The 26159-nt window shown below is 44.6% G+C and overlaps 1 protein-coding gene across 2 annotated transcripts; it reads right to left on the minus strand.

Annotated features, from left to right (window-relative positions):
* Nucleotides 1-382: 382 nt before the first annotated feature.
* Nucleotides 383-26145, minus strand: golgb1 (golgin B1). Of its 2 annotated transcripts, none has more exons than XM_083999105.1 (20): nt 25688-26145; nt 23804-23882; nt 23457-23648; nt 22223-22336; nt 21963-22118; nt 21739-21861; nt 20745-20858; nt 19811-20495; nt 19631-19707; nt 17446-17506; nt 10734-15804; nt 9566-9977; nt 9070-9303; nt 7613-8443; nt 6446-6639; nt 6208-6367; nt 5208-5308; nt 5037-5108; nt 3323-3413; nt 383-2607 (listed from the first exon to the last, which is right to left on the minus strand). In XM_083999105.1, the coding sequence occupies exons 2-20, from the start codon at nt 23870-23872 to the stop codon at nt 2470-2472; spliced, it is 8895 nt and encodes a 2964-aa protein (XP_083855231.1). In that variant the 5' UTR covers nt 23873-23882; nt 25688-26145; the 3' UTR covers nt 383-2469. The 2 variants fall into 2 exon arrangements, with proteins under 2 accessions (XP_083855231.1, XP_083855230.1); XM_083999104.1 differs by having other exon boundaries at nt 21963-22121.
* Between the last annotated feature and the right edge of the window lie 14 nt (nt 26146-26159).

Raw genomic sequence — 26159 nt, forward strand, 5'->3', positions numbered from 1 at the left:
AGTCATTTACTATTTTCACTTTCATGCTCACTTTTAACATTGAATGGCAGCAGTTCACAATATAAACGTTGATTAATTCTGTGCTAAAAGCTGGTATTGTTGCAAATCTGAGTGAAAACTTCAAATTTATTATAGAGATTTCACTTAGACTCAGATATATCTTATATACAAAGTTTTGAGTTGTTTGAGATGATTTTCAATGATTCGTTTTCCCGTACAGAGAAGCTTTCTAGTGTTTTTAAAAAGCTCAGTGTGCATTTTAAAGTGTTGCAGTATGTCATTAAAACTACAAAATACAAGAAATATGTGATCAATGATAAACCATTTATTCTTAATTAATTCACAGATAAAAGGAAAAACAGTGTTTTCATTTGCTGGGTTGAAATTAAAATTAACTGAGCCCAAATAAACAGTAAACAAAGGTACTAATGTAGGTTTTAAAAAAACAAAAAACAACTCCCACTGTTCGTTTTATTCTGTAGACACATAATGAGTAGATAATTAAAAGCTTCGGTCCCTGATCTAAACCACCAACACTTTAATTACATGTTATTTTTCTATACAGCCCTTTTAAACAGTTATTTACAGCTCAAGTGTGTAAGAGGTGAAGAACATTAAGTTAAGAAAGAAGGTGAGTACAGAGTAGAGTGAATAACAAGAGTGTGTAGATAGTGGACGATTTAACCTTTTCAACTTAGGAAGAATAAATTATGCTACATCAGAGTAGTCTATTATGGGATGGATATCATTTTTAAAACAGCAGTCTTCCTCCTCTGGAATGAATGAATCCACACTGTGGTTACATTGCACCTTAAGGCAACTTCATCTGCCAAAGAAGAAGGGAAAAAAAAAACGACCTAAACAGCAAACCGTAAAGTCTAAATCTGTGCAACAGGAGCGCGGACGGAGAATCGTGGAGAGGAAAACCCACATCCAGCCGACATATAGATAATACAGGTGCGTATAGTACTGTGATTTTTATATACTGTAGAAGGAGGAATGAAAAGAAAAAAAAGACAACGACATGACAACACACAACGGGAATGTGTCAGAACAGAAATTGCAATGTGCTCTGTTTTTGTGCATGAAATGAGCAGAGGAGGAAGAGACTGGACTTTAACACCTCGTCCTGGACCTCAAGCCATCGTTTAAAAAAAAAAAAGTTTCCAACATTTTGGGAATTGCACTTTTTCCCCTTTTTGATGAGAGTTGGTCAGCTTAGCACAAAGACATTGGTGGAGGAAGTACTCAGCTCTTTTACTTTTACTTAAAAAGTACAGATGTATACGGAAAGAAGCCAAGATACTCATTCTCATGTGACTATAATCTGATTATATCTGACATTATTAGGTTATTAACAATGATGCATTGATATACAAGTAGCATTTTATGATTGTAGCTGGTTTTAAGTACAGTTAGTTCAGTCCGCTTTCGGGTCGGGCTCTCAGTCACTAGATAAATCTGTGTTGAAATTTTAGTTTACCTCCGTATGACTGCTTTTTATTCACATGAAATCACCTGCAAAGTTTAGCAAGAAAATGTCTAGTAGAAAATCTGAAAAACGATCACAAAAGCAACAGAAATCGTCTTTTTATAGGTTTGTTTTTCATTTGAAATCTCAGTCAGTAAATGTGAGCTGTTGCTGTAGCTGTTAGAGTGATATATTATATTATGCAGAGTAAAAAGCAGCACAGTGTTTTACCTCGGAGATGAAGTATAAAGTATCATAAAATAGAAATCAACCTCCAGTACTTGATTAAATGTACTTGGGTACTTTCCACCACTTGGCCTGGTGAAGTGTTGTTTTTTATCCTTGCTCAGATTAGCATCAAGCGCTAATTTATTCATTTCAGATTCAGAACTGTGTTTTTGTTGCTGTTAGCGCTTTTAACACAGAGGCAGGCTATCATGTCCCCATATGCAATCTTTGTACTTGACTCAGCTCAGTAAACCTAGCTTTGAATCGATTTCAGTAACGTAGTAACACTCTCATCTTGGACATTTCCCACAAGACGTCCACTTTACAGTAAAGTAACCCTTTTATATCCGATGCTAAAGGCACATGAAGAGCACCGTCTGCCAAAACATTTGAGTATGAATCATAATTTTTACCCTTTTTCTGCCTAAGTTTGTCCCTTATGTCCTCTTCCACTTGTGACACACACACATACACACACTCAAAGTCACACACAAGATCAAAATGATAAAAATTAAATGATAACGGCTCCGAACATAAATCCATATACTTTGGCTAACAGTTTAAGTTCTGTAAAGTGCACGATAGCCTTCACACCCTTTAATTCATCACAGCTAACATTATAAAACATATTGATGGCTTGGGTCAGGTCTGTGTCACATTTCCATTATCTTACCCTCCTCCCCCTCTATCTCCATCTCTCTCTCTCTCTCCATCTCTAACTCTCTAATGTCTCTTATCTATCAGGTTGTCCAGAGGGAGCTGAGCTGGTTTCAGAGGTATCCGCCCAGACACAGCAGCAGCAGGACGTGCACAGTGAGCAGATAGAGGCTGAGCAGCAGAGGGGTGCGCTGGCGGGAGCAGAAGGCCACTCGGAGCATCCGCATCAGGCCGGGGCCGCCTCGCCGGACCTGCACCAGAAAGAAAGAAGACACACCACAGTTGGATGAGTCTTTGTTATTAAGAGATATTAAAGGAATAGTTAACCAAAAAATGAGTAGTTTTTTATTCCTCAAAGTGCATCTGGAGACCCGGGAGGGGGGTTCGTTGTCCAACAAAATCCTTATATGAGAGTCAATACCGCTCAATACAAAAAAGTCCATAAAACTACACAAAAACTTTGTAATCTTCCTCCATTCTGCTCATCCGCTGCAATCCAAGTGTCCTGAAGGGAAATAGTCCAGAGTTTACTCGAAATTATGTCATTTAGGACATTTTTACAGCCTCAACAGTCCTGTATTGAATTAACCTGGGGCGCGTGAACGTCAGAGCGCAATACAGGACTGTTTAGGCTGTAAAAATGTCCTAAATGACGTTGTTTCGAGTAAACTCTGGACTATATCCCTTCAGGACACTTGGATTGCAGCGGACGAGCAGTAAGGAGGAATATTAAATGGTTTTTGTGTAGTTTTATGGACCTTTTTGTGTTGGGTTATCGAACTATTGACTCTCATATAAGGATTTCGTTGGACTATGAACCCCTCTCCCGGGTCTCCAGATGCACTTTGAGGAATAAAAAACTACTCCTCAGCACGAGAGTGATTTTCATGGTGAATTTCATTTTTTAGTGAACTATTCCTTTAAAGATGACAAATAAGCTGGTACGGGACATTAACAGAGCCTTACCCGAGTGACGGCTCCTTCCGGCGGCTCGATAAAAACAGCCGTCTCTGACTGATCTCCGTCTTGTGCAAACTGCCACGAAGCCTGACTTTGACTGATAATAAGAAGTAGAAAAAAAAAAAAAAAACAGATGTTAGCTGTCAGATCCACTTGATTAAACAAATTCATCTGAGCCGCAAAAAGGGGACGAGATGAATTAAAGATGCAGGAGGACTCGAGAGAGAGCAGGTGACAGCGCTGTCCGCCAGAGTTTTCACCAAATCTGATCCTCTGTCTCAGCATTATACACTCAGAGAAAAAATAGTCAGTGTCAATAATAACACTGACATGCAGCAGAAGACTGTGCATCACTTCTAGTCATGTTAAATATGTGTTGTACTTAATTTTGTCATGTTTTTCTGTTGTTGTAAAAGCTTATTATTTAAGCAATATTCAAGTTTACCAGTAGTTCCTGACTTGTGGGCCATTTTTTTTTTTGCAATTATGGTGAAAAGGTGTAAATAAAACATATTTTTATATAATTAATGTTTTTAAACAAAACAAAATCATCTTTAAAAATATTTGCAATCTGCCATTATTTGGCCTCTGCATCGTTTTGGGGGAGATTTTCAAACAGGGTTATTTAGAGCAACGGTTCTCAAAGTGGGGTCTGGGGACCCACAGGGATCCTTGAGAGGATTCAAGGGGGTCCCCAAAGAATTTTTCACCACTTTTTATTTATAATTATTATATTTTCCTTTTTTTTTTTTTTTTTAGAAATCTTACCACTTTTTTTCTAGAAAATGTTAAACTTTTTTTTTTAAGAATTTTTTTTTTTTACCACTTTTCATTTATAATTATTATATTTTACTTTTTTTTTTTTTTTTTAAGAAATCTTACCACTTTTTTCTAGATTTTTTTTTCTTTTCTTTTTGAAATTTTTTTAACACATTTTTCTAGAATTGTTTAAAATTGTTTAAACCTTTTTGAGAAATTCCAAAAATTCACGCCATTGGGCCTAATTTGAACCTACATTGACTAAAAAAGTAATGTTCTGCAGTCTCAGTATATTTTTTGGTGTTTGCTTCAAAACTTTGTCCAATCTTGTCCGTGGTCCAATTTGTGTCAATTTATGGGGTCTTTGATGTAAAAAAGCTTGAGAACCAGTGATTTAGAGGGTTAGTTACTCATCATCACATTCACCAGACATTAGCAACAACATCAGGACTCATCAGGACTCGTGTTTGTGTCCAGCTGATGAATATAAATTCATTATTCACTCTCCTTTTAGCTCAAACGATCAACTCCTGAGGGAAACATCAGGCTCCAGAGCTGCTAAACGCTCCACTTTGTTCCCCAGTGAGTCGACAAACAGCATGTGTGTTGTTTTGGTGCCGGGGCAGACGGTGTACAGTGGGTTCATCACGGCTTTCTGCTAAAAACAGCTGCCTGGAAACAGCTTTGATTAGGAGGGAGAGGAGGAGGGGCGGAGGGGAGGGGGGGTCAGAAGTGAACCAAAATAGTAAAAAGTAAAATTGGACCAGAAATCAAAACGAGGGGCTGAATGGCAGTAAAAAAAAAACAACCTCTGGGCGACTGTGAGCCGGTGATAACTGTGGGTTTTTGTCATTTTACACACACAGTCATCAAATCCTTTGTTAATATAAAAGCGCCGGTTACAGCAGCTTGGATTTCAATAAAAGTTTTATCATCTTCTATCTGGTGTTGTATTTCATACCGTTTGAGTCGGTCCTGTGTGGCCATGAGCTGCTCCTCCGCAGACACCCTCTGCTGCGTCTCCTCCTCTAACCTGATTAGGGGAAAGGCAAAGATAGTAAATCATCTTTAAACTACATCCAGTCAGCCAGTTTCAAACCTTTGCTGATGTTCGATCTCGTCTCTACTGTACCTCCGCTGTAACTCTTTGACCTCGGCGACGTAGCTGTGGCTGTCGAGGAGGCTGCTGCGCTCCTGTGGGGCTCCGGGCGGACTGTCCACCTTCTCTGAGCCCTGTGGGGAGACGGTGATTCACATTAAAACACAACATCCTCATCTTATGTATGATTTTATCATTTTTATGAAGCTTCCAGCAGCTACAAAAAGGTCTGGATCAAACTTTAATACTTCTTGTGGTAGTGGCTTCCAACCTTGAGGTCAGGACTCTACTAGATAAGTTTTTGTGTCCTTTTTAACTTTTTTGGCCTTTTAAAATCCTTCATGTTCAACTATCCAAGACAGAAATCGCTTTGCTTGAGCTGCTCACCACCCACATCCATTTTAAAGAGGAACTATGCAGGATTTTTGACTTAACTATGCTACATTTTTACCTTAATTAAACAGCTTTGTTACAGCGAGAATGGAGGCTCTCTGCCTTCCACCTAGTGTCTCTTGGCAGAAAAACCACTTTGCAAGATCAGCGCCGTCACCCCGGTGTCCCAGCTCTCACAAACGCGCCCCATAACCCGTAATCTCTGGTTTATGACCGATTAAACTACACAAATATACACGTCATAACATCTTATATGATATATAACGTTATCCACCGCTCTATTCATTTATTTCTCGCCGGCTTCGTTGTAAACAAATGCACATGGCCAGGAGGAGGGTTAGCAAAACAGCGGAAAAGCGACCGAACTTGCATAGTTCCCCTTTAATACTTCTTGTGGTAATGACTCTTCGAGATAAATCTGAGGAGTCGCTGCAGTAAATTTGGATAAAACGGATAAAAGGGAAAGTTTTTGTGTCCTTTTTTCCATTTCTGGCCTTTTAAAATCCTTCATTCAACTATCCAAGCGAGAAATCTCTTTGCTTGAGCTGCTCACCACCCACATCCATTTTAAACCACTCATTTAAATCTATTGCCATTACCACTGTAGTCTATCTATATGTGTGAATCTTTATGGGCCCACCTCTCTCTGATAGTGTTCCTGCTGCAGTTTGGGTTCATGGGTGCGAGCCTCCTCCAGCATGGCGCTGAGCTGTCGCAGCTGCTGGTCTCTCTCTGAGAGCGTGGTGAGGGTCTGCTGCTTCAGCTGCTCAGCTTGAGCCATCCAGTCGATTCGCTCCAGCCTGAAACCAAAACAGATTTCAGAGTCACAGTCGCAATAAATCAAAGTCTTATTTTGTTTTGTTTTGTGTGTGTCTCACCTGAGTGTCTCAGTTTCCTGCTTGCTCATTTGCACCACACTCTCCAGCTGCGTCATGACACCCAGCATGTCGTCGTTCCTCTTCTTCTCCTCAAACAGCTCCTGGCTGACTTTAATCAGCTCTCCCGCTCCGAGCCGAGCCAGCTCCGACTTCTGCCTCTTGAGCTCGGACGTTTGTGTTTGTAGCTGCTCCAGCTGCACGAAGAGGAGGAATAAGACGTATCAATAAAAACTGAAAATTAATCATGTTTATGTTTTCTGTAAGAGTTGTGTGATATGTGTTTTTTTTTTTTTTTACAAGCAAACTTAAGACATGCCGCAAACTTTAAAGGTATAGTTCAACATTTTGGCAAATTGGCCCATTGCCATAATCCCTCTAGTTTTAGGAGTAGGTTTGTTACCTTTAATTGTCGGTGCAAGCTATTTTTAGAACGGCGGAGCAGAGCCGCAAGCTGCTCAGAACTACAGAGGCTCATGGGATTTCTTGGTTTCCCTCAACAAACTCATCAAATACACAATCCAACAACTCCAAAACGCTCTGGTGGACAAGTTGTGACCTGCACATTCACCACGCTATGAGATAATAACAGAACGTTACGAGATGGAGTTTGATGAGGGAAACCAAGAAATCCCATTAGCCTCTGTAGCGTAGCTCTGAGCAGCTCGCGGCTCTGCTCTGCCGTTCTAAAAATAGCTTGCACCGACAATTAAAGGTAACGAACCTACTCCTAAAACTATAGGGATTATGGCAATGGGCCAGTTTGCCAAAATGTTGAACTATCCCTTTAGGCCTGGCTTTTGATTAGATCCTTTCCTTTTATTTATCTATTTTAACCGTTAAGTCTTTAGTCTTCTTAGCCTATTTATTGTATAATTTTAGTTTTTTTTTAAATCATGTCCTTGCACTAATGCTAATTTTTTTGTTCCTTTTTTTAGTTTCCTCGCACAAATTGAAGATAGCGCTTCAATTGCCTTCTTTCAAGTACTTATGCATGTGTTATATGTGAGAGAAAGGGTGTGTGTGTAGTTGTGTGGCTTTTGGTTTTAATTCTGTTTTGTTTTGTTTGCTTTTATGGTGTAAAGCAGTTTTATTTGTACGAAAAGTTCTCTTTAAATGTTTGATTGATTGCCTTGATGATGATGATGATGATGATGATGCGTGACTCACCAGCCGCTCCCTGTCGTTCTGAAGAGCCTGCAGTGCGTTCTTCAGGCCCCACACCTCTCCGGTGGAGGGTGCGGGGCTGCTGGGAGCGGCGACGTGGCCTCCTGCCTTGCTCATCTCCTCCAGCTTCAGGCTCAGCTCCTGGGCCTTGTTCACCGCCTCCTCCCTGCTGTCCTGCAGCGAGGCCATGGCCTTGGTGAACGACTGGTTCTCCGCTCTCAGCTGTGCCGCGGCCTCTCTCTCCTCCAGCAGCCGCTGCTCCACGGCCAGCAGGTCTCGGGCCAGCTCCGCCACCCTCTCCTGGGCGCTCTCGGACTCGGTCCTCATCACGCCTCCCTCCCACCGCAGCTCGGCCAGCTCTTTGCTCCGGCCCTGCTGCTCCTGCTTCTCCCTTGATAAAGTCTCCTCCAGCGCCTCTACTTGCTCCCTCGCCGCCTGCAGCTGCTCCCTCAGCTTCTCCACCTCTGCACCGGGGGCGTCTCTCACCTGTGGAGCCGCCGCCGCCTGACTGAGAGTCTCCCTCTCCACTCTCACTTCCTCCGCCTCCTTCACTCGGACTGTGCTGGCGCTCTTTAATTGACTCTCCAACTCCTCGCGCTGCTTCTCCAGAGAGTTGATCTGCGCTCTCTGAGCTGCCAGAAGCTGTTTGTGTTGGGAGTCCTTCATGCTCAGGACCTGGTTAAGTTCGTCACGGTAGCCGTGAAGCTGAGCTGACAGCTTGGCCTTTTCGGCGTACAGGTCGTCTCTCTGGACCAGCAGAGAGCGCAGCTCCTCCTTCAGGCTATTGTTCTCCCCGGCCGCCTCCTGGATCAGAGCATCCTTCTCCATCATCACCTAGTGGGAGACAACGCAAATATTATATTAGCGACTAGGGCTGGGTTTAAAAGATCAATCTTGATTTGAAAGATCCCACATCGCTTCATAAAATCCTTAGATGGATCTTTTAATGCACACCATTTTGGCTCGAGATCTGCACGATCACGTGAGACTAAACAGACGAGATCACAGAGCGGCGTGATCACAGATCTCACGCTGCTGTTTACATTTTGTGTTGTGTCCATTCATTGCTGAAACGTGCTTGTGTTTGATCACAGTACTTGGAATATCACCCACGACTGTACTTCAAGAGTTGCACTGTTTACAATACATATTTTAATTAATGCACATATTTAGAAATGTGCATTAATGTAACTGCTTTAGGGTCATTTTTTAACGTAAACATTCATATTTTTTATAATGTGAATTCCATCTTTGTTTAATTTGCAGCGTTAGTTCTGTGAACATCTCTTTCATGATCAAGCCAAATTGGTATTAAAACTATCTCTAAATGAATCAATATCGAATCAGATCAAACCGATTGAATCGAAACAAATCGATTCAGTGAATCTGGAGCGACATCCAGTTCTATTAGCCACTAAAAAAAAAGTAATACACATGTTTCAGCCGTTTTGGTCCAGTACCTGCAGGTGTTTCTCCTCCAGCTGTTTGTACGTGCTGAGGACTCTGTCTCTGTCGTCCTGCAGCGAGCTCATGGCCTTCATGAACGAGTCCAGTTTGGTTTTCCGGTTGTTGCTCTCCTCCTCTGCCTTTCGCAGTTTTTCTTCCAGATCCCTGACTTCTCCCCTCCTCTGCTCCAGCTCCTGCTCGGCTCCTTGTGCTCGGCTGTCGGCTTCCTTCCTGGCCTCCTCCGCAGCCTGGGAAATGAAACATGACATGACCGGTGAGAGATGCTACACTGCAGCTGTAGGCGGGTTTACATGGACACTTTTTCCTCTTTCTGACTGAATTCATTCCCAATAAGAATTAAATGTCATTCGGTTTGACTGAGCTGTTTATAGCATTGGAGCTCATTGGAGCATTTTCATTTGGTTTGGACATCTAAACCGAATCTAATCGGAATATTTGGCTCCATGTAAGCCCAGCCAGTATGTATTAGAAATGATCAAATGTTATTACCTGAGCAACAGCCTGTTCCTTCTCCCCCAGCAGCTCCACTTCTCTTCTCTCCTTCTCCTGCAGCTCCGTCTGCAGACTCTCCGTCAAGGCCTTGGACGACCTCAGGTCCGTCTCCAGCTGCTCCACGCTCAGACACAGCCGTCCCTCCTCCGCCTCCCTCTCCCTCAGCTCGGTCCTGGCCTGGTCGACTTCGCCCTGCAGCCGGGCCACGGCCTCGTCCAGAGCCTGGACTCTGTGGCCGAGTCCCTGCAGCTCCTCCGTCAGCGCTCGCACCTCGTTCTGCGCCGACTGCAGCTCGGCCGTGGTTTCTCGAAGCCTGCTCGTCTCCTCCTTCAGGGCGGCTTGACTCTCTGTGACTTTCTGTTCCTCCTCTCTCAGTCTCAGCTGCCACTCTTTGTCTGCTTTCTCCAGTCTGAAAAACAAACAACCAAACAAACGACATCAAATCTCTGTTAATAATTATTTTGTTTCTGGCTAAAAAATGTATCTTGTATCTCACAGATTTCTGCTCGTATTCTTCTTTAGAAGCTGACTCATGACCTTAATCACAAATCTGACAGGTTTTGGAGGAACCATTGAACTCCTCGTTTTTATTTATCTATTTACTTACTTATTTTTTTATACATACATACATACATACTCTTTTCATTGGTTTTTAAATGTTATGAGCACAAACATTAGAAAAACAAAACATAGGAAACAAAAAAAAGTCCCATCCCAAACTAACAGTGATCGAATACACAGTATTAAGTTAATTACTAAATACTGAATTCATCATTTATAACACATGAATACTCGTTAGTATGTAGTTTATAAACACAGTTAAAATGTTTTACTCATCATTGATAACCACTAATTGTATTTATAAGCTACATACCAATGAGTATTCATGCTATAAATGAAGAATTCAGTATTTATTAATGATTAACTAATGCTTAATAGTGTGTACTTATTATAAAGTGTTACCATAACAGTGTTATATATGTTATGTATATGTTTTCTTTTTCTAATGTTTGTGCTCATAAAATTGAGAAACCAAACCAATAAAAAGAGTATTAAAAAAAGGAAAAACAAACAAACAAATAGATCATATGAGTTTAGAGTAAAAAAAAACAAACATAATTTAAGTAAAACAACACAAATATGAAGAGAAGATGTTTTTTTTTACCTGTCCACAGAAAGCTGCAGCTCCTCTTTCAGTGCCGTTTCTTCCTGAAGTTGTTCTGCCGTATCTCTGGCTCGTATCTCGGCCTCGCGGACTTCAGCCTCTTTCCCCTGCAGAGTGGCATTGAAGCGAGTCTCCCACTGCCGGGCCTCGTCCAGAACTCTGTCCCGGTCGTCCTGCAGCGAGGACATGCAGCGCGAGAAGGCGGCCAACCGGGCCAGCGACTCGTCCAGCCGGGCCTGCATCTCCTGGGCCCGTCTCTCTGCTGCCTCCGCCACGTCTCTGGCGTCCAGCGTGGCCTCCTCCTCCCTGTCCCGCTCCCTGTACGCCTCCTCCAGCCGCAGCTCCATCTCCTTCAGCTCGGCGCCCAGTCTGAACCTCACCGAGTCCAGCGTTTGCTCCGCCTCCGCTCTCATCGCGGCCTCTTTCTGCACGGCGCTCTGCTCCAGCGCCGTCTTCTCGGCTACGGCCTCGCTCAGCTGCTTCTGAGCTTCATCCAGTTGAGATTTACATCCGCCCAGCTCCGCCTCGCTCCTCTTCAGGTCCTCTACGGTTTTAGACGTCTCTTGCTGCGATTGCTCCAGTTTGCTGCCGAGTGCGTCGTGGCCGAGCTGCAGCGCCTTGGCCTCCCTCCCCAGCTCGCTGATCCTCTCCTGGTACCGGATGCTGTCCCGCTGCAGCTGCCGCACCTCCAGCTGCTTCTCCCTCAGCAGCTCCTCCAGCTGCCGCGCCCGGCTCTGGCTGCCCTCTCTCACCCGCTGCGCCGACTTCAGCTGCTGCTCCAGCTCCCTCTGCTTGCCCGACTCGGCCTCGGCCTCGGCGCGCTCCCTCTGCGCCTGCCTCGTGTCCTCCTCCAGCCTGCACGCCCGGTCCCTCGCGCTCTGAGCCTCGGCCTCCAGCTCCGCCCGCTCCCTCTCCAGGCTCTCCGCCCGCCGCTGCAGCTCGGCCAGGTGCTCCCGGTTGTCCGCCGCCTCCTGCTGGTAGCCGGCGATGCTGCCGTTGAGCTGCGCCAGCTGGTTCATCAGACGCTCCTCCAGGTTGTCCTTCTCCGTCTCGAGGCTTCTGAGCAGCTCTTTGAACTGAGTTTCCCTCTTTGAACCTTCTTCTATCAGGCTCTTCTCCCTCTCTTTCCCCTCTTGCACGCACTGCTCCAGAGAGGACACCAAAGCCAGCTTCTCTTTACTTTCCTCGAGTTCCCGCTCCAGAGAGGCCAGCGCAGCTTTGAGTTCAGCCTCTCGCTCCTGCCACAGTCCCCTCTCTGCGTTAACCGCTGCCTCCATCTCTTTTATTTTATCCTCTAGTAAAGTTTGAGCGCTTTCAGTCGGTGCTTCTTCCTCTTCCTTCTCCTCTGTGGGCTGTGATTCTGTTTCTGGTGCAGACACTGCAACTATTTGGTCGTCCAGAGTTGAGGCTTCCTCGCCGTCTTCGTGTTGACTCTCTGCTTCGGCCGTGACTGTGTCAGATTTCTGCGCGACGACCAGCTCCTCTACGACGGCTGCAGAGCTCAGTGGAGTCACGTGAGTTAACTGTTCCCTCAGCTCTTCGACCTGCTGCCCTAAAGCGTCTCTCTCCGCCGCCGCGGCCTCCAGCTCCGCTTTGAGTCGCTCGGCCTCGGCTCTCAGACTCCTCTCCTCTCGTTTCCCTCCTCCTCTCTCCTGCGTCTCTCTCAGCCTCTCGTTCTCCTCCTCCAACTCCAGAATCTTCTGCTGCTTCGTTTTGGCGAATTTCCTCATCTTGTCTTTCACTCCGTCCACCTCCTTCTGCGCTTCCTCCGCCTGCCTCTCCGCCTCTTGCCTGGCCGCCTCGTGCGTCCTCACTCTGGCCGCCAGCTCCTGTCTCTCCTGCCTGGCGGCCTCCAAGACGCGCCGCACGCGCTCCGCCTCGTCGCTCACGTTCTCGTACGACTTGAGCAGAGTCTCGTACTCGTCCTTCATGCCTTGCACCTTTTCCTCCCACTCCCTGCTCGCCCTCGCCGCCTCTTCTTTCGCAAACTCCAGTTCTCTCTTGCAGGCGTCCTTCTCGTTCACGATGCCCTCCATGGCCAGTTTCAGGCTCTCGCAGGACGACCCGAGGCTCTGGTTCTCCAGCAGCGTCCGATCCACCTCATCGATCAGCTTCAGTCTTTCCCCTCGCACCTTCTCCAGCTCGTCCTCAGCTGACGCAATTTTCTGCTGGAGTTCGGAGAGGAGTTTCTCGGTCGAGGCCAATTGCTCCTTCTGGCTCTTGTTTTCTTTGAGGACCTCTTTGCGAGAGATCAGAGCGGCCTGAAGCTTTCGCTGAAGCTGCTGCAGCTTCGCCTCGCTGTCCTTCTCCTCCTCCTGCTTCAGCGGGGACTCCACCTCTAGCCTCTGCGTTTTTTCCTGCTCAAGCTTCAACTCCTCCTGCAAAGAGGCGATTAACTGATCCTTCTGAGACACCGTATCCTGCATGGAGGTTATGAGCGAGTTCTGCTCACCGAGCTGCTGGCTGAGCTCCAGGACCTCCTGGTTCTTGTTGTCCAGAAACTGCTTGAAGTCTTCGACCTCGGCCTGAAGAGTTACGATGGAGTTGGAGGAATCCGCGGCTGCTGCCATCTCCGCTTTTAGGGTTTCGGCGCAGGACTCGGCTTGGTTATACTTTTCTCTCAGGTCGTTAATTTCCTCCGAGAGAGCATCGATCTGATTTTCCTTCTCTCTTAGCGCCTGTAGCTCTTTGCCTAAATCAAGTAATTCAGCCGCCTTCGCAGAAAGACTGGCCTGAGTCTCCTGTAGCCGGTTCTCCAGCTCCGCATTGGCCTCCTTCAGAGTCTGGATCTCCTCTCCCAGAGCTTTCAGCGATTCCTCCGTTTGTGCAGAGTGGACGTCGGACGACTCGGCAGGAGGCTGGACTGCATCGCCGGTCTGTGGTTGTGATGAATCGGGCTCAGATGAGACAAAGTCCACCCAGTCCTCTTGAACCCAGTCTCCTGCTGCTGCTGCTGCTGCTGCTGCTGCTGCTGGCTGCTTCTCCTCGCTTACAGCCACCGGTTCGGGTTCTTGAAGAGACGGCTCTTCTCTCTCCGTGCTCGCTTTTTCCTCTAGCTCTTTCAGTTTAGTGAGAAGATCTTCTCTTTCTCCGCTCTGCGCCTCGAAGCGCTCCATCAGCTCGCCGTACTCCTCTTTCTGCTGCTTCAGCTGTTCCCGGTGGTGTCGGTCTTTCTCTTTGGCTTTGCGGATGGTTTCCTTACGAGACTCCTGAGCCTCCTGAACTTTCCTCTGGAGCGTTTCACACTCTGCTTCCAGAGAGGCCACTTGGGATTGTAACACGGTGGTTTCGGGAGAAGTGTCCGCAGCCTGCTGAGCGTTTTCAGCTTCCTCGCTCAGCTTTCTATTCAGGGTGAGAGTCTCAGCGATGACTTGATCTTGTTGGCTGATTTTCTGCTCGAGAGTTTCAACCGTCTCCTCTTTGGATCTCAAAACTTGCTCCAGCTCCTGGAGTTTAGCCTCCATTTCTTGGATCTCGTGTCCTCTGGCTTTTTCTTCTTCGTCTTGAACATTTGCAGGAGGTTCCTCCTCCTTCGCCAACTCATCTTGCTCTTTCCGTTTCTTCGCTTCTGCCTCAAATCCAGCAACCTTCCTCATGAGCTCTTTGCGTTGCACCAGCGCAGCCTGAAGCTTCTTCTTCGTGGTCAATAGTTGGGTTTCCAGCAGCCCTTTCTCCTTACGTAAACTACCGAGTTCGCCGTCATCGGCATGAGCGGCTGAGTCTTCGCCGCTCGCTTCCTGTTTCTCATCTTTCGCTTTCTCCAGTTCCACGATCTGCCCCTTCAGTTTTCCGACTTCGCGGTCGATCTGGAACTTCTCCTCTTCTACCTGCAGGAGCTTGGCGGACATGCTGTCGTTGAGCTCCGCCATCTCTTGCTCTTTCTCGCTGAGACGAACCTGCAGCTCGCTGATCTCCGAGTCCTTCTTCGACAGAGACTCGTTGTGGAGATCCGAAGTCTGGGAATACTCCATCATGCTGTTTTCCATGTCTTGCAGCTTCCTCTCAAGCTCAGAGGAGAGGAGCTCCCTGTCTTCCAGCTGAGCACTCAGCATCCGGGCCTGGCCCTCCTGCTCGGAAAGAACTCGCTGGGTTGTTTCCAAGTCGCTCTGAAGACTCTGGATCTGCTCCTCCTTGGTTTTCCTTTCAGCGCTCAAAATCTCGATCTGTTCTTCCAGAAGCTGCATCTCCACTATGTGCTTGTCCACCACGGAGCTGCTTTGCTGGGAAACCTCACCCAGCTCCACTCGGACTGACTTCAGCTCCTCTGAGAAGCTGCTGGCCTGAGTCTCTGCCTCCTCTTTAGCAGCGGTAAGCGACTGCGTATCTTCTTCCAGACTCTTGATCTTCTCCTGCGACTCTGCGGCCGCTTCCCGGAGCCTCTGCAGCTCGGCCAGGAGTTCGCTGTATCTCCTCTGCAGCTCCTCGGCTAAGGCCTGAGCGAACACCTGACCGGCGGCGGCCGCGTTAGCGTCAGCAGCGGAGGAGGAGAAGGAGGATGAGCTCTGCTGGGTCAGATGAACCTGGACCGTCTCTCGGATGACGACGGAGGACGACTCGACCTGAACCGTGGAGCTTTCCTGCTCCAGGCTCGTCGCCTCCCACGACTGCAGCTGCAGCTGGCCGAAGTCCTGCAGGACGGACGGCCACTCCTGGCCTCCGTCATGATTCACGGCTTCCAGGAGCGTCCAGCTGCTGTGGGCCACCTCCGAGTCGCTGCTGGCCACCATCTCGTCCGAGGAGGTTCCTTTGGATTCCTCCGGGGACTCGCACTGGTGCCCGATGAGCTCTGGGCTGCTCTCGTTATCAGCGGAGATAGAAAGGACAGAGGTGTCCTCGGCGACTAAGGTGGTCTCCTCTTCTTGTGTTGTGTCCATTAAGTCGGGAGGAGATGCAGATGTGTCGTGTGCGGCTGTACTGGCATCCTGGTCCTGGTCTGGAGACTGAGGAGGGTGCGTTTCACTTGATGTGACCTCACTAGAGCTCTGGTCCTTGGCAAATCTGAGGGCTTCTCTCAGGGAAACCAGCTCGTTGTCTTTTTCTAATAGCTGCTGCTCCAGTGCCAGTATGTTTGCTGAGGAAGAGAAAGTAATCAACTGTGACTTTAAACAGAAAAAAAACACACGTTTAAAATTCCTGCAGTACAACTGGTTAATGCGTTCTTATATGACTCCAATAATGCCATACTGGATGTTTGCATAAAGTGTGACAAGGAAAAGGACACAAATTTCCATTGTTTGTGGCAGCGTTCTCAAATAAAGAAATTCTGGGAAGAAGTGGAACAGTGTATTGAGGAAATATTAGAGATAAAATTATATTTAGAGTCAAAAAAAATACTATTGGGTATCTACCCAGCTAATTGTAACATAAGAAAGAAGCATCTATTATTTTTAGATATAGGCCAGTATGAGCAGTGTATGGTTGGTTTTGTATTTATTCTCCCCCATTTTTATTTTTATTTTACTTACTTATGTAGTATTTGTATTATTATTTTATTGTGTATTTAAGTTCCTTTCTTTCTTTAGTTATTTATATTTATTTATTTGTGTTGTTTTGTTGTTATGTCTTGGTCGTGGTTTGATGGACATGGGTTCTGCATGGTTTGGGTCAGGAGTTTTGAGTCCCAGTGGTTATATGTATGTGTTATTATGTCTGGAAATAAATAGATATTGAAAAGAAAACTGCGTTAACAAATCTGTATCAAATCTGAATCAAACTCAGAATGTGTCCAAACTATGAGGAATGACATTTTCAGAGTCATCTGTTCAGTCCGGTGAAATATTATGTGAGTCGAAGAGCAAACACATCAATAACTGGTGTGTTCCTGCTAGTCGAATACATTAGTGTTCAAAGTTCACACTGTAAGCTCAGTCTGTCACACAGAAAATCAATAGCCGAGCAGACAATATCACTCCTGGAATCAGAGCTATTTATATCATCCCTGACAGTTTAGTTTGAGATGAACGTGAAGTAGGAAAAAAATTGTATGTTCATTTTACTTCCATTACATTATCAAAAAATAACCCTAACAATCGTTAAATCTTTGAATTTACTTGCATTACAACCTGCATTAAAATAAAAGCACCATAAGTAAATGGTGAGTGTATTGATCTGCCCGTTACAGAATAATATAATAATATATATAACATGTGACTAGATTATGAATATTGATGTGTCAGTGTTTCCGGGTTGCTTAAAATGTTGCAGCTGGCAGTGGCGGGGCTAATTTTAACTCTTTAAACTGCTAAGTAGCTTAATCCGAAGCAAAGCTGCAACTTTAATTACAGATTAATCAGCCAATCACTTTCTCTAATGACGGATTATTGAATCCAGTCTTTAATACATTGTCGGAAAATACTGGAAACTTCCACTAGTGCCGTGTTTTTTTGGTTTTGTTTTGTTTTGTTTTTTTGTTTATGGCCATCTGTCTAAATCCAAAATTATTCATTTTACAAAGATCATTAGAAATCAGAAGATTCAAACTGGAACACAAACATGTTTGGCGTTTCTGCTGAGCAAATGTTGATCAACTAATCTATTATTTCAGTTCAAATACCTTATAATTTATTTGTTGATATATATGCACCTTGTGTTTTCCTGTTTTATTTTTGTTTTGGAGCATCATTAACGTGTTTACTGTGTTTATGTGAGATAACACAAGTTTTTTTCTGTTCCATGTACTCTGTATACGTTTATTTTGGGAATATTTTTGTACCTTTTTCAGCTTCACTTGAATCCTGTGCTGAAGGTTCAGTCTCATCCTCTCTTTCAGTCATCTGAAAGAAAGAAATACAACCGTCAAGGACTGAAAGTTGCTGCGATTCACCAGAGAAACACACATATTTTTTTTATTTATTATTAAAAGCTGTGCACTGCCGCCTGTGTGGACTCACTCTGCCCTTTCAGAGTAAACCCTATGAGCTGCAGGTCAGAGGCTGCAGTGTGAAGGTGAAGGTCGGCTCAGACGGTCGGTCAGAACCGGGGATTAGACTCACTTCCTCACCCCGCCTGTGTGTCCCAGATTCCAGGTCGGGGTCGCTGGTCTCCGACCCTTTACAACCGACATCAGGTCGTCTTCTTTCTAATAGCGACCTCTTAGCAACCTTGACGACATGTACGGTAACTTTCATAATTTAAAACTAAAAATATATTGCTCCAAACACGTGGAATATTCTCCAACACGCTTTGGGGCTGGATGATATTCCCTCTCTTGCTGATTTTAAATGTATAGGGTGTCTGACCTTTGTAAATCACCTTGCAATTGTTTTTCAATATAACTATTTAACATATGCTCTGTTGCTGCTTGTAAACACGTCGTCCCTGTAAATGAGGGAAGCCTCAGTGACCAACGAGTTAAAATAAAGGTTTAAATACATATTTTTCAACAAAACATATCAAGAACAGAACGGTTGCATCGGTGGCTTGTTAAACTTGGCTAAAAACTCTATAGATTTTTGTGTTAATTTCTGGCATCCAATGAATCTTGGGATAGGTGGCTGCATTTGTTTAGTTTTTTTTGTTTTTTTAAGTCATACATTTTCTTTCCAAACTCAAGCAGTTGTGTACAACAACACAATTTAGTCTGTCAAATATGCAATTCATCATCAAATTCATACTTCAATGCTAGGCTACATACAGAGGACATACCCTAATATATAAGAACTAATTATTTGGGGGGCTGATCTTACATATCATTTTTAAAGGGTGGTTTACAACTCTTCCATTAACTTCTATGAATATGATATTTACCCACCCATATAATTATACTATAATCACCACATGTGACATATTAATTAAAACTTTAAATAAATAAAAGGATTTTGTGTTCAAGTGTTGAACCAGCTGTGGATATCCTTCCAAAACTGAAATGTGACTGAATACACACAAGTAAATGTTCAGCATTGTCAGAGCTGTTGTCCGTACTTTGTTTGGGACAGTTAAAGTTGTACCAGAGTGATGTAACCTGTCTTCATACGCAGCCTGTGAACTGGGACACAGATTATGAGTTCAAGCGCTGCCTCGTCTGCTGCGCGACTCAGCGCCTGACCTGTCTGACACCGACCAGGATCTCCTGCCCAGACACACAGGTCGTAACCCTGAGCAACGTCCAGTCACACTGCCCTGCTGTCTGAATACAAGGTGACTCTGTGAAATCAGGTTTTGAAATATTGGGAGAAGTAGAAATGACACAGTTATTTGACTTTGAAGAGAAACTGTTAAGAGCTTCTTTTACTTTTTACTTTTCTTTTTTTTCATACCTCAGCTTATACTAAGCTTCCAGTCCCACATCTTCCACTTCAACATGCTTTTAATCACATAAACAGAGACACAGCAGAGGAGAAACTCTGCACAAAGGCGAGGAGGAACTTTGAAGTTTAAGCGTTGCAGAGACGATAAATCTTTTCCAGTATCGGCTTATTTAGGAACACCTTTTGAAGTTTATACCTCAAGTGAAACAAGCTGCTTACATCACTGGCCCAAACCTTACTCCTGTGCAGACTGTGTTCCAGATCTCATCTACACCTGGTGTTAATAATAATAAGAATATGTAACCTGTATAGACAACATACTGTATCTGGATGAGGGGAATGCAAATAAATGCAAAATGTAAATGCATGCAGGGCAGCATATTCATTTGCATATTGATTGTAAATTCAAATGCTTGTGCATCAGATGTTTCATTTGGTTGTATCCACCTAGGGATAAAATAATAACATCTCAACATATTTGGAAATGCTGAGCATATGCTTGCCAGGAATTATGAGATCACCTGTCCAGATGGTGGCACTGTAATTTTTGTTTTTTCTCTCTGCACAGTGAGGACAAAGAGCAATAAAATAGCAGGAAGAAAAGACAATAAGAAGATAAGATAAGGTTCAAGATGTGACCTTATAACCAACCGTTACAATTTGCTGCTCCAGCTGCTGGATCTTGACCGACGCCTCCTCCTGTTCTGTGGTTTTTCTGTCAAGTTGTTCTGAAAATCAGACGATACAAAGTAACACTGATGAGAAGAAGCTCAAAGTTTTGACGCCAACTCAGTGAATCCGACAAACGAGCAGATGAGCGCTCTTTCTTACCCTGCAGGGTTTCCATGGTGTGGGTGAGCTCTGCGCGCTGCTCCTCGCTCCCCGCCTGTCTGTCTTTCAGCGCCGTCAGCCGCGTCTTAATCGACTGCACCGTGTCAAGGAGCAGCGAGGGGTCGGCGGGGTCTCGCTCTTCTTCCTCCTCCTTCTCCGCTGCTTCTACATCATCCGCAGCGAGAGCTCGCAAATGTCTCCAAACTTCCACCAAGGTCTCGCTCTTCCTCTCGGCGTCTTCCCGCTCGTCTCTCAGCGAAGCCAGCTCTCTTTCCAGCTTATCGACTTCTGACCTCTCCCTCTCCGCGGCGTCATGAACATCCGCTTCTCTCAGAGCCGCGAGTTCGCTTTCAAGCCGAGTTATCTCCGCCCCGTCTCTCTCTGAAGCGTCGCGGCTCGCTTGCACGGCCGTGAGCTCGGCTTCTTTGCTCAGAGCCAGTTCTCTCTCCAACCTGGCAACTTCCATCTTCTCCTTCTCCAGAGCCTCCTGACCCACACGCTCGGCCTCTCTCAGGGAGACCATCTCCGCTCTCTCTCCGTCCCGAGCCTCGAGCGCCAATCGGAGGGCCGCCAGCTCTTCCTCGGCCCTGCTGGCCTGCTCGGCCCAACGCTGCCGCTCCTCCTCCCTCAGCTTCGAGGCCTCGGCCAGCTCCTGCTCCATCTGCCGGAACTGGGCGGTCAAGATCTGAACACACAGAGGAGGGAGAGGCAGAGAAAGAGAGAGAGAGGATGTGAAGGATATGAGTGGGTGTGTGTCGTGTGGCTCGGCCGAACAATGCATAACGATGATGATGAAACATCGAGGGTGTGTTTTGTTTGAACTGTTTTCTTTTCATTACACAGTAGGAGTCGTTCATACCAAGGGAGAGTGCATTAGTGAAATAGTGTGTACAAAGATCCTAAATCCTGGCATCTGGTCCAACAGGATCTTTACCTGTTTCTGCTGATCAGCGCTGGTCACTTCCTGCTGCAGCATTTCCAGCACCTGCGAGCGAGACTTCAACGACTCCTCCAGCTCCTCACAGCGCCTCTGGGCCGCGTGCAGCGCCTGGGACCGCACGACAAAACAAACCACATGAGCGTCAACTTGAACAAGCATCTGTTTGATTAACTGACACATTTTTGTGTTTGTGCTTTGTGTCCTTATCGAGGGAGTGGAGCCCTCAGAGTCAAACCTGTGGCTTTGGCCTGCTATATAAATTAAGTTGACTTGATTTTTCTCTATTGACCTGCAGGAAAATGACGATAAACTTCTGCTGCTGTAATGTTCGTGTGGGATAATACTGTACTATGCACCCAATGCAGTTTTTTTTCTTAATACTCCTCTGGACATTAATGTAATTTGCACTTTTTTGCACTTTCTATAATAGTTATAGTAGAGTTAGCTGCTCTAAAGAATATCTCGTTGTTATGTGCAACTGTGTTATTATGACAATGACAAATAAAGTAAAGTAAGTAAGTAAGTAATATTAAAAAGTTGTTAAATGGGTCAACTCAAAGAGAACAGATCAAACTGTCTATGAAGTAGTCATCTACAGGTGCATCTCAATAAATCATGGAGAAGTTTATTTATGTCAGTAATTCAATTCAAAAAGTGAAACTAATACATTATATAGATCCATTACAAATAGAATGAACATTTCACGTCCTTATTTATCTAATTTATTTTAATTGTAATGATTTTGGCTTACATAAAAGAAGACCCAAAATTCTGTATAAAAAAAATGTGAATATTACAAAAGAGCAATAAAAAAAACCTTCCTAATATGGAACTGTTGGCCTTCTGAAAAGTATGTCCATTTATATGCACTCAATACTTGGTTGGGGCTATTTGACTTGAACTACTGGAAATAGATTTTTCCATGATATTCTAATTTATTATTATTTATTTATTCATTTATTCTAGTGTATTGACAGGATCTTTTTACCTGCTGAAGTTCGCCGTCGTTCTGGGACTGTGCCGTGACCGTCATCAGCTCCTCCTCATGTTTTTGGATCTGCTCCTGGAAGCGAACGTCCTTCTCACAGACCACAGCCTGAAGCTTCTGCAGCTGCACAACAAAAAACACACAACACAAATCATCCACACAGAACTTTAAATCCGGACGTCTTCGGACAACTTCACATGTGACCACACACACAGCTACGTCACCTGTTCGGCGTGAGCAGATTCCTTCTCCTGCAGGAGCAGCTCGGTGGCCTGCAGTCGCTGCTGCAGCTCCCGGTTGTTGACCTCCTCCTCGCTCAGCTTCTTCTTCAGGTCCTGCAGCTCCTCCTCTGCTGCAGAAGAGAACGACGTGTCTGGACTCTGCTGCAGATAAGACAAACGTTCAAAAAGAGAGATTTTTTTTTAAATATTTCTTTCTACAAAACGACACAAACTATTTTTGTCTCACTGTCTCTTAAACTCACTGTGCCGCCTCCTGAGCCTTTCAACTCTGTTATCTGTTTGTTGAGTGAAGCCATTTTAGCCTTGGCCTGCAGCTTGAGTTTGGTGAATCGAGCGTCGGCCTCATCCTTCTCATTCTGTGGAAATAAAGAAAAAAATCATCTGGTTTTTAGTAAAGGTGCCGAAAATAATCGTTTCAAAGATGCATCGAGATTCTTAATCGGAGGAGTCTGAAACGATGCAGTTCTGTCACATAATCAATTGTTAAATTCAAATAGTTCATTCAAGTTTGATAATGCTGTTCACATACAGAGATGACAGTGATTTATTTTATTTTAAAGCACAATGACAAGATTTACGTTTTGTTTTTGAGAAAGTGCACCTTTAAAGCAGATATCAGCTTCACGGCCGTTTCGGCTAATGCTGCGTTCAAGGCAGGCTTTTGAAACCGTAAGTTACAGCTTCAAGTCACAACTACGACTTGGTAGCGTTCCAGGTAACCCGTAGCTCGTGTTTTTACCATCCTGTTGTCTGTGAAAGTTCCCTATAACGGCCACTCGTAACTTCCGACCCGTGAACTCGTACCAGATCGAACTGGTATGACTTCACAGGAAGGAAAAACACAAAGTACGAGTTTCTTTGAACGCACCATGAGTTAGCAGCCCCCGCCCTTGTCAGGCATCAATTGGTCCTCGTGCTACGTCACCACATTCACGCGCATCCCTTGGCTGCACACACAGCCCTTCATGCCGTTCTCTCTCCTCATTGGATAACACTTGTATCCCACAAGGAAAATTTTCTCCTCGGGTTACAGCAGAGCAGAGTGACGGAGAGACTCGTGTTTGTGAAATACTTCAGGCTGAAATACTTCATGTAAGTGATTGCTGACGGAAAATAGGACTATTTAGGACTTATATTAACAAAAACATTCCACTGATATCTGCTTTAAGTAGGCTATAGGCCTTTTCTTTTTCTTTGTGTGTTCCAAGGAAGCTGCTGTATTGTGGAAATGCATTTAAATGATATTATTATCATATTTATCTGACTATTTATGTTAATTAATGAAAAAGCCATGTGTGGCAACATAGAAAATTGAGGATATGATGCATCGAAATGTACATCGTATAATCGAATCCAACTGAATCGTAGTCCAATTGATTGTGAGGCCAGTGAAGATGCACACCACTAGTTTTTAGTCACAAAAGATGGTGACACATATTGTAAACAAACACATACATACAACAGACATTTATTCACCTTGAGCTGTGCATCTTTGGTGGCCAGCTCAGTGTCCTTTTGGACCAGCAGGGTGTCTTTGTCTCTGATGAGCTCCTTCAGCTGGACCACCAGTTGTTCCAGGTGAGCCAGCCTCTCCATGGCCTCCTCAGGTGCCTCGGCCTCGGCAGCAGCCTGGCCCTCGCCGGCCGGGAGCTGAGGCACCAGCATGCCCTGCACGAGGAAACAATCATAGGTCTGTTTACTCATCACAGCTCCTGATGGACTTGTTTATTATCACCAAACGTGACATTTTGAGCTACTTGGACATGGGAAACCTCATATAAGTGTTGATTATATTTACACTAATTTATGCACTGCTATCTAACCTGTGGGTCTCCATCTGTGCCCTCCTCTCCAGAGAGCTCCTGGAGGACTGTGGCCAGACGGCTCAACATAAAGATGGCACTGTGAGAGAAAAAAAACGAGGTTAGAGACTCCAGTGAAGACTCACAACATGAGCAATTTCTGACACATAAACATAGAAACCATCCCTTCGCTGCATCTGCCTGCACAAATCCCCTTCCTGTGTCTGCTACGGATAAAATATTGGACATGCGAGACCTATTTTTCAAACCTTTTCAGCAGCTGACAACTTTCTCCAGCGTCCTCCATCAATGTTCAGCCTCAGAATATTTTTAGCCCCAAGCAAAAAATCACAATTATTTATAGCAGTATAAATGCAGCCTACGGTCAAACCTGTCTCACGTCCGTAATGCATGGTGTCTGATGTAGGATATGTACACTTGACCTTTCGCAATGTCTTCGACAAGAACAGCCCAAAGTGCTGCCTGATGCTGATGCTGAATGACATGTCATATGAAGATGCGAATATACACAGTCGAGTCCCAAGGACATGGACTTCAGTTTTGTCTACAGTACATGCATGCAGTGGCTGGCTGCATGTGAGTTTTATAGGTTTGAGATTTCCTAATTGACCTCGGAGACAAAACAATCCCAGAGGTAGCATCTTCCAGCCTGGACGAGAAGTCCTTAACATGCTCGGAAAAAAATAATTTGCAGGATGAATCTGAGAGCTGCTTAATGGCATTACCAATTACCGCAGTTTAGATGATCAATCGATCAATTAATCAATTACATTATCAAGACAGGGATAAATCTGGATCTGGATTAATCTGACATAATTAATTTATCTTTAAAGTAATTTATTAAGCAAAAATAGCAAAATAGCTCCAGATCTCAGTGTGCATTTTCTTTTGTTTGGTAATAAAGTATGTAGTGTAGTATAAGTGAAATGAATATTATCAAATCAAATCAAGTTTATTTGTATAGCGTAAAGCACGTCAAGTTAGTTACAATTACTGTATGAAAAGTGCTATACAAATGAATTTGATTTGAAATGAATAGCCTATCATCACTTGAGGAAATGTAGGACTTTGGGGGGAAATTTTGTATGAGTTTTACACAATTTTTGTAGTTTTAAAAGCCAAATGAATAATGTGAATTGTGAAAATAAAATGCAGATAAATAATTAGTTATTAAAATGTCACACAAATTACAAGTGGGGGTGAAATGACAAAAAAAGTAGGATTTTGACATCATGGTGCATTTTAAAGTAGAATTGCACTGGTCTTATAAAGTTATTTTATGTTGTGAATTGAAATTGCAGATTTTTTTTTCTTTTTACAAACAAAATAGGAAAGGAACAGGAATACCTTCTATTATTTATATATTTTTTACTTTGTACCCTTTTGCCCAAAGCAACACATTGTCAGAGACCCCTTGCCTCCTCTGGTCTCGGCCAGTCTCGGCTTCTCGACCCGAGCAGAGCCGAGTGTTTCCGAACCCTCCGGACTCTCCACTACTGCGGCTGCGTCACTCTTTTTTATGAACAGCAGCAAAGATTAACAAAAAAAAAAAAAACCTTTAGCTAACGCGAAGGGGGAAAAGATGGACGGGAAACTTTCCTGGCGGCTGGAAGAAGCGCCTGCTGCAACTTAAGACACGGGGGTAAAGAAAGATTAATAAGAAGAAACGGTGGTGACGTGAACAGGATTTACGCTGCTGCCTGTGTGACTCTGACTCTCCAGTCTCCAGGATACAGTTAAAGTTAGCTTAGCTTAGCCGGCTAACGCCAATAAGTCGTAACTAAGCAGCAGCTCGCGTTGCCCAATGTGTGACAGCTGTGATGCGCAGCCCTGACAGGTGTATATATCTTTTATATATATGTAAAACAGGGTTCTCTGACTCACCTGTGCGCGTGTTTCCCAGGTAAACGTGTCTGGTTTTTATGTGATATTTTTCCTCGGATGGATTTCGGAGCATAGCCACATCACCAAAACATTCCCGGAAACAAAACTTCCTCTGCGCTGATTGGTCGGCGTAGGATCCAAGGGACCGTCTGCAAATTCAACAAGCGTTCAACGCCTTCTTTAAAGGGTCCATCTGCGAAAATATACACACTAGGAAAAACGAAAAATGAGATAAAAATACATGTAATTTGACTTTTTAACATCTGGAACAACTTAAAAACAAGGAAAGTATTTAAAGGATGGCTGGGCATGACCAAAGAGTGAACCTGATCATTAACCGTGGCAGGCAGCTGGGGAGGAGCCTGCTGCTTCTGGCCCACTACACCACAGTGTTTGTGGCCTTCGTGGGGCGAAGCGTGCAGTGGATGGTGGAGGCCGTGAGGTGGACCGGCCTGTTTGCACGCTACACGGT

This window comes from Trachurus trachurus (assembly GCF_905171665.1).
Source record: "Trachurus trachurus genome assembly, chromosome: 23".
NCBI lineage: Eukaryota > Metazoa > Chordata > Actinopteri > Carangiformes > Carangidae > Trachurus > Trachurus trachurus.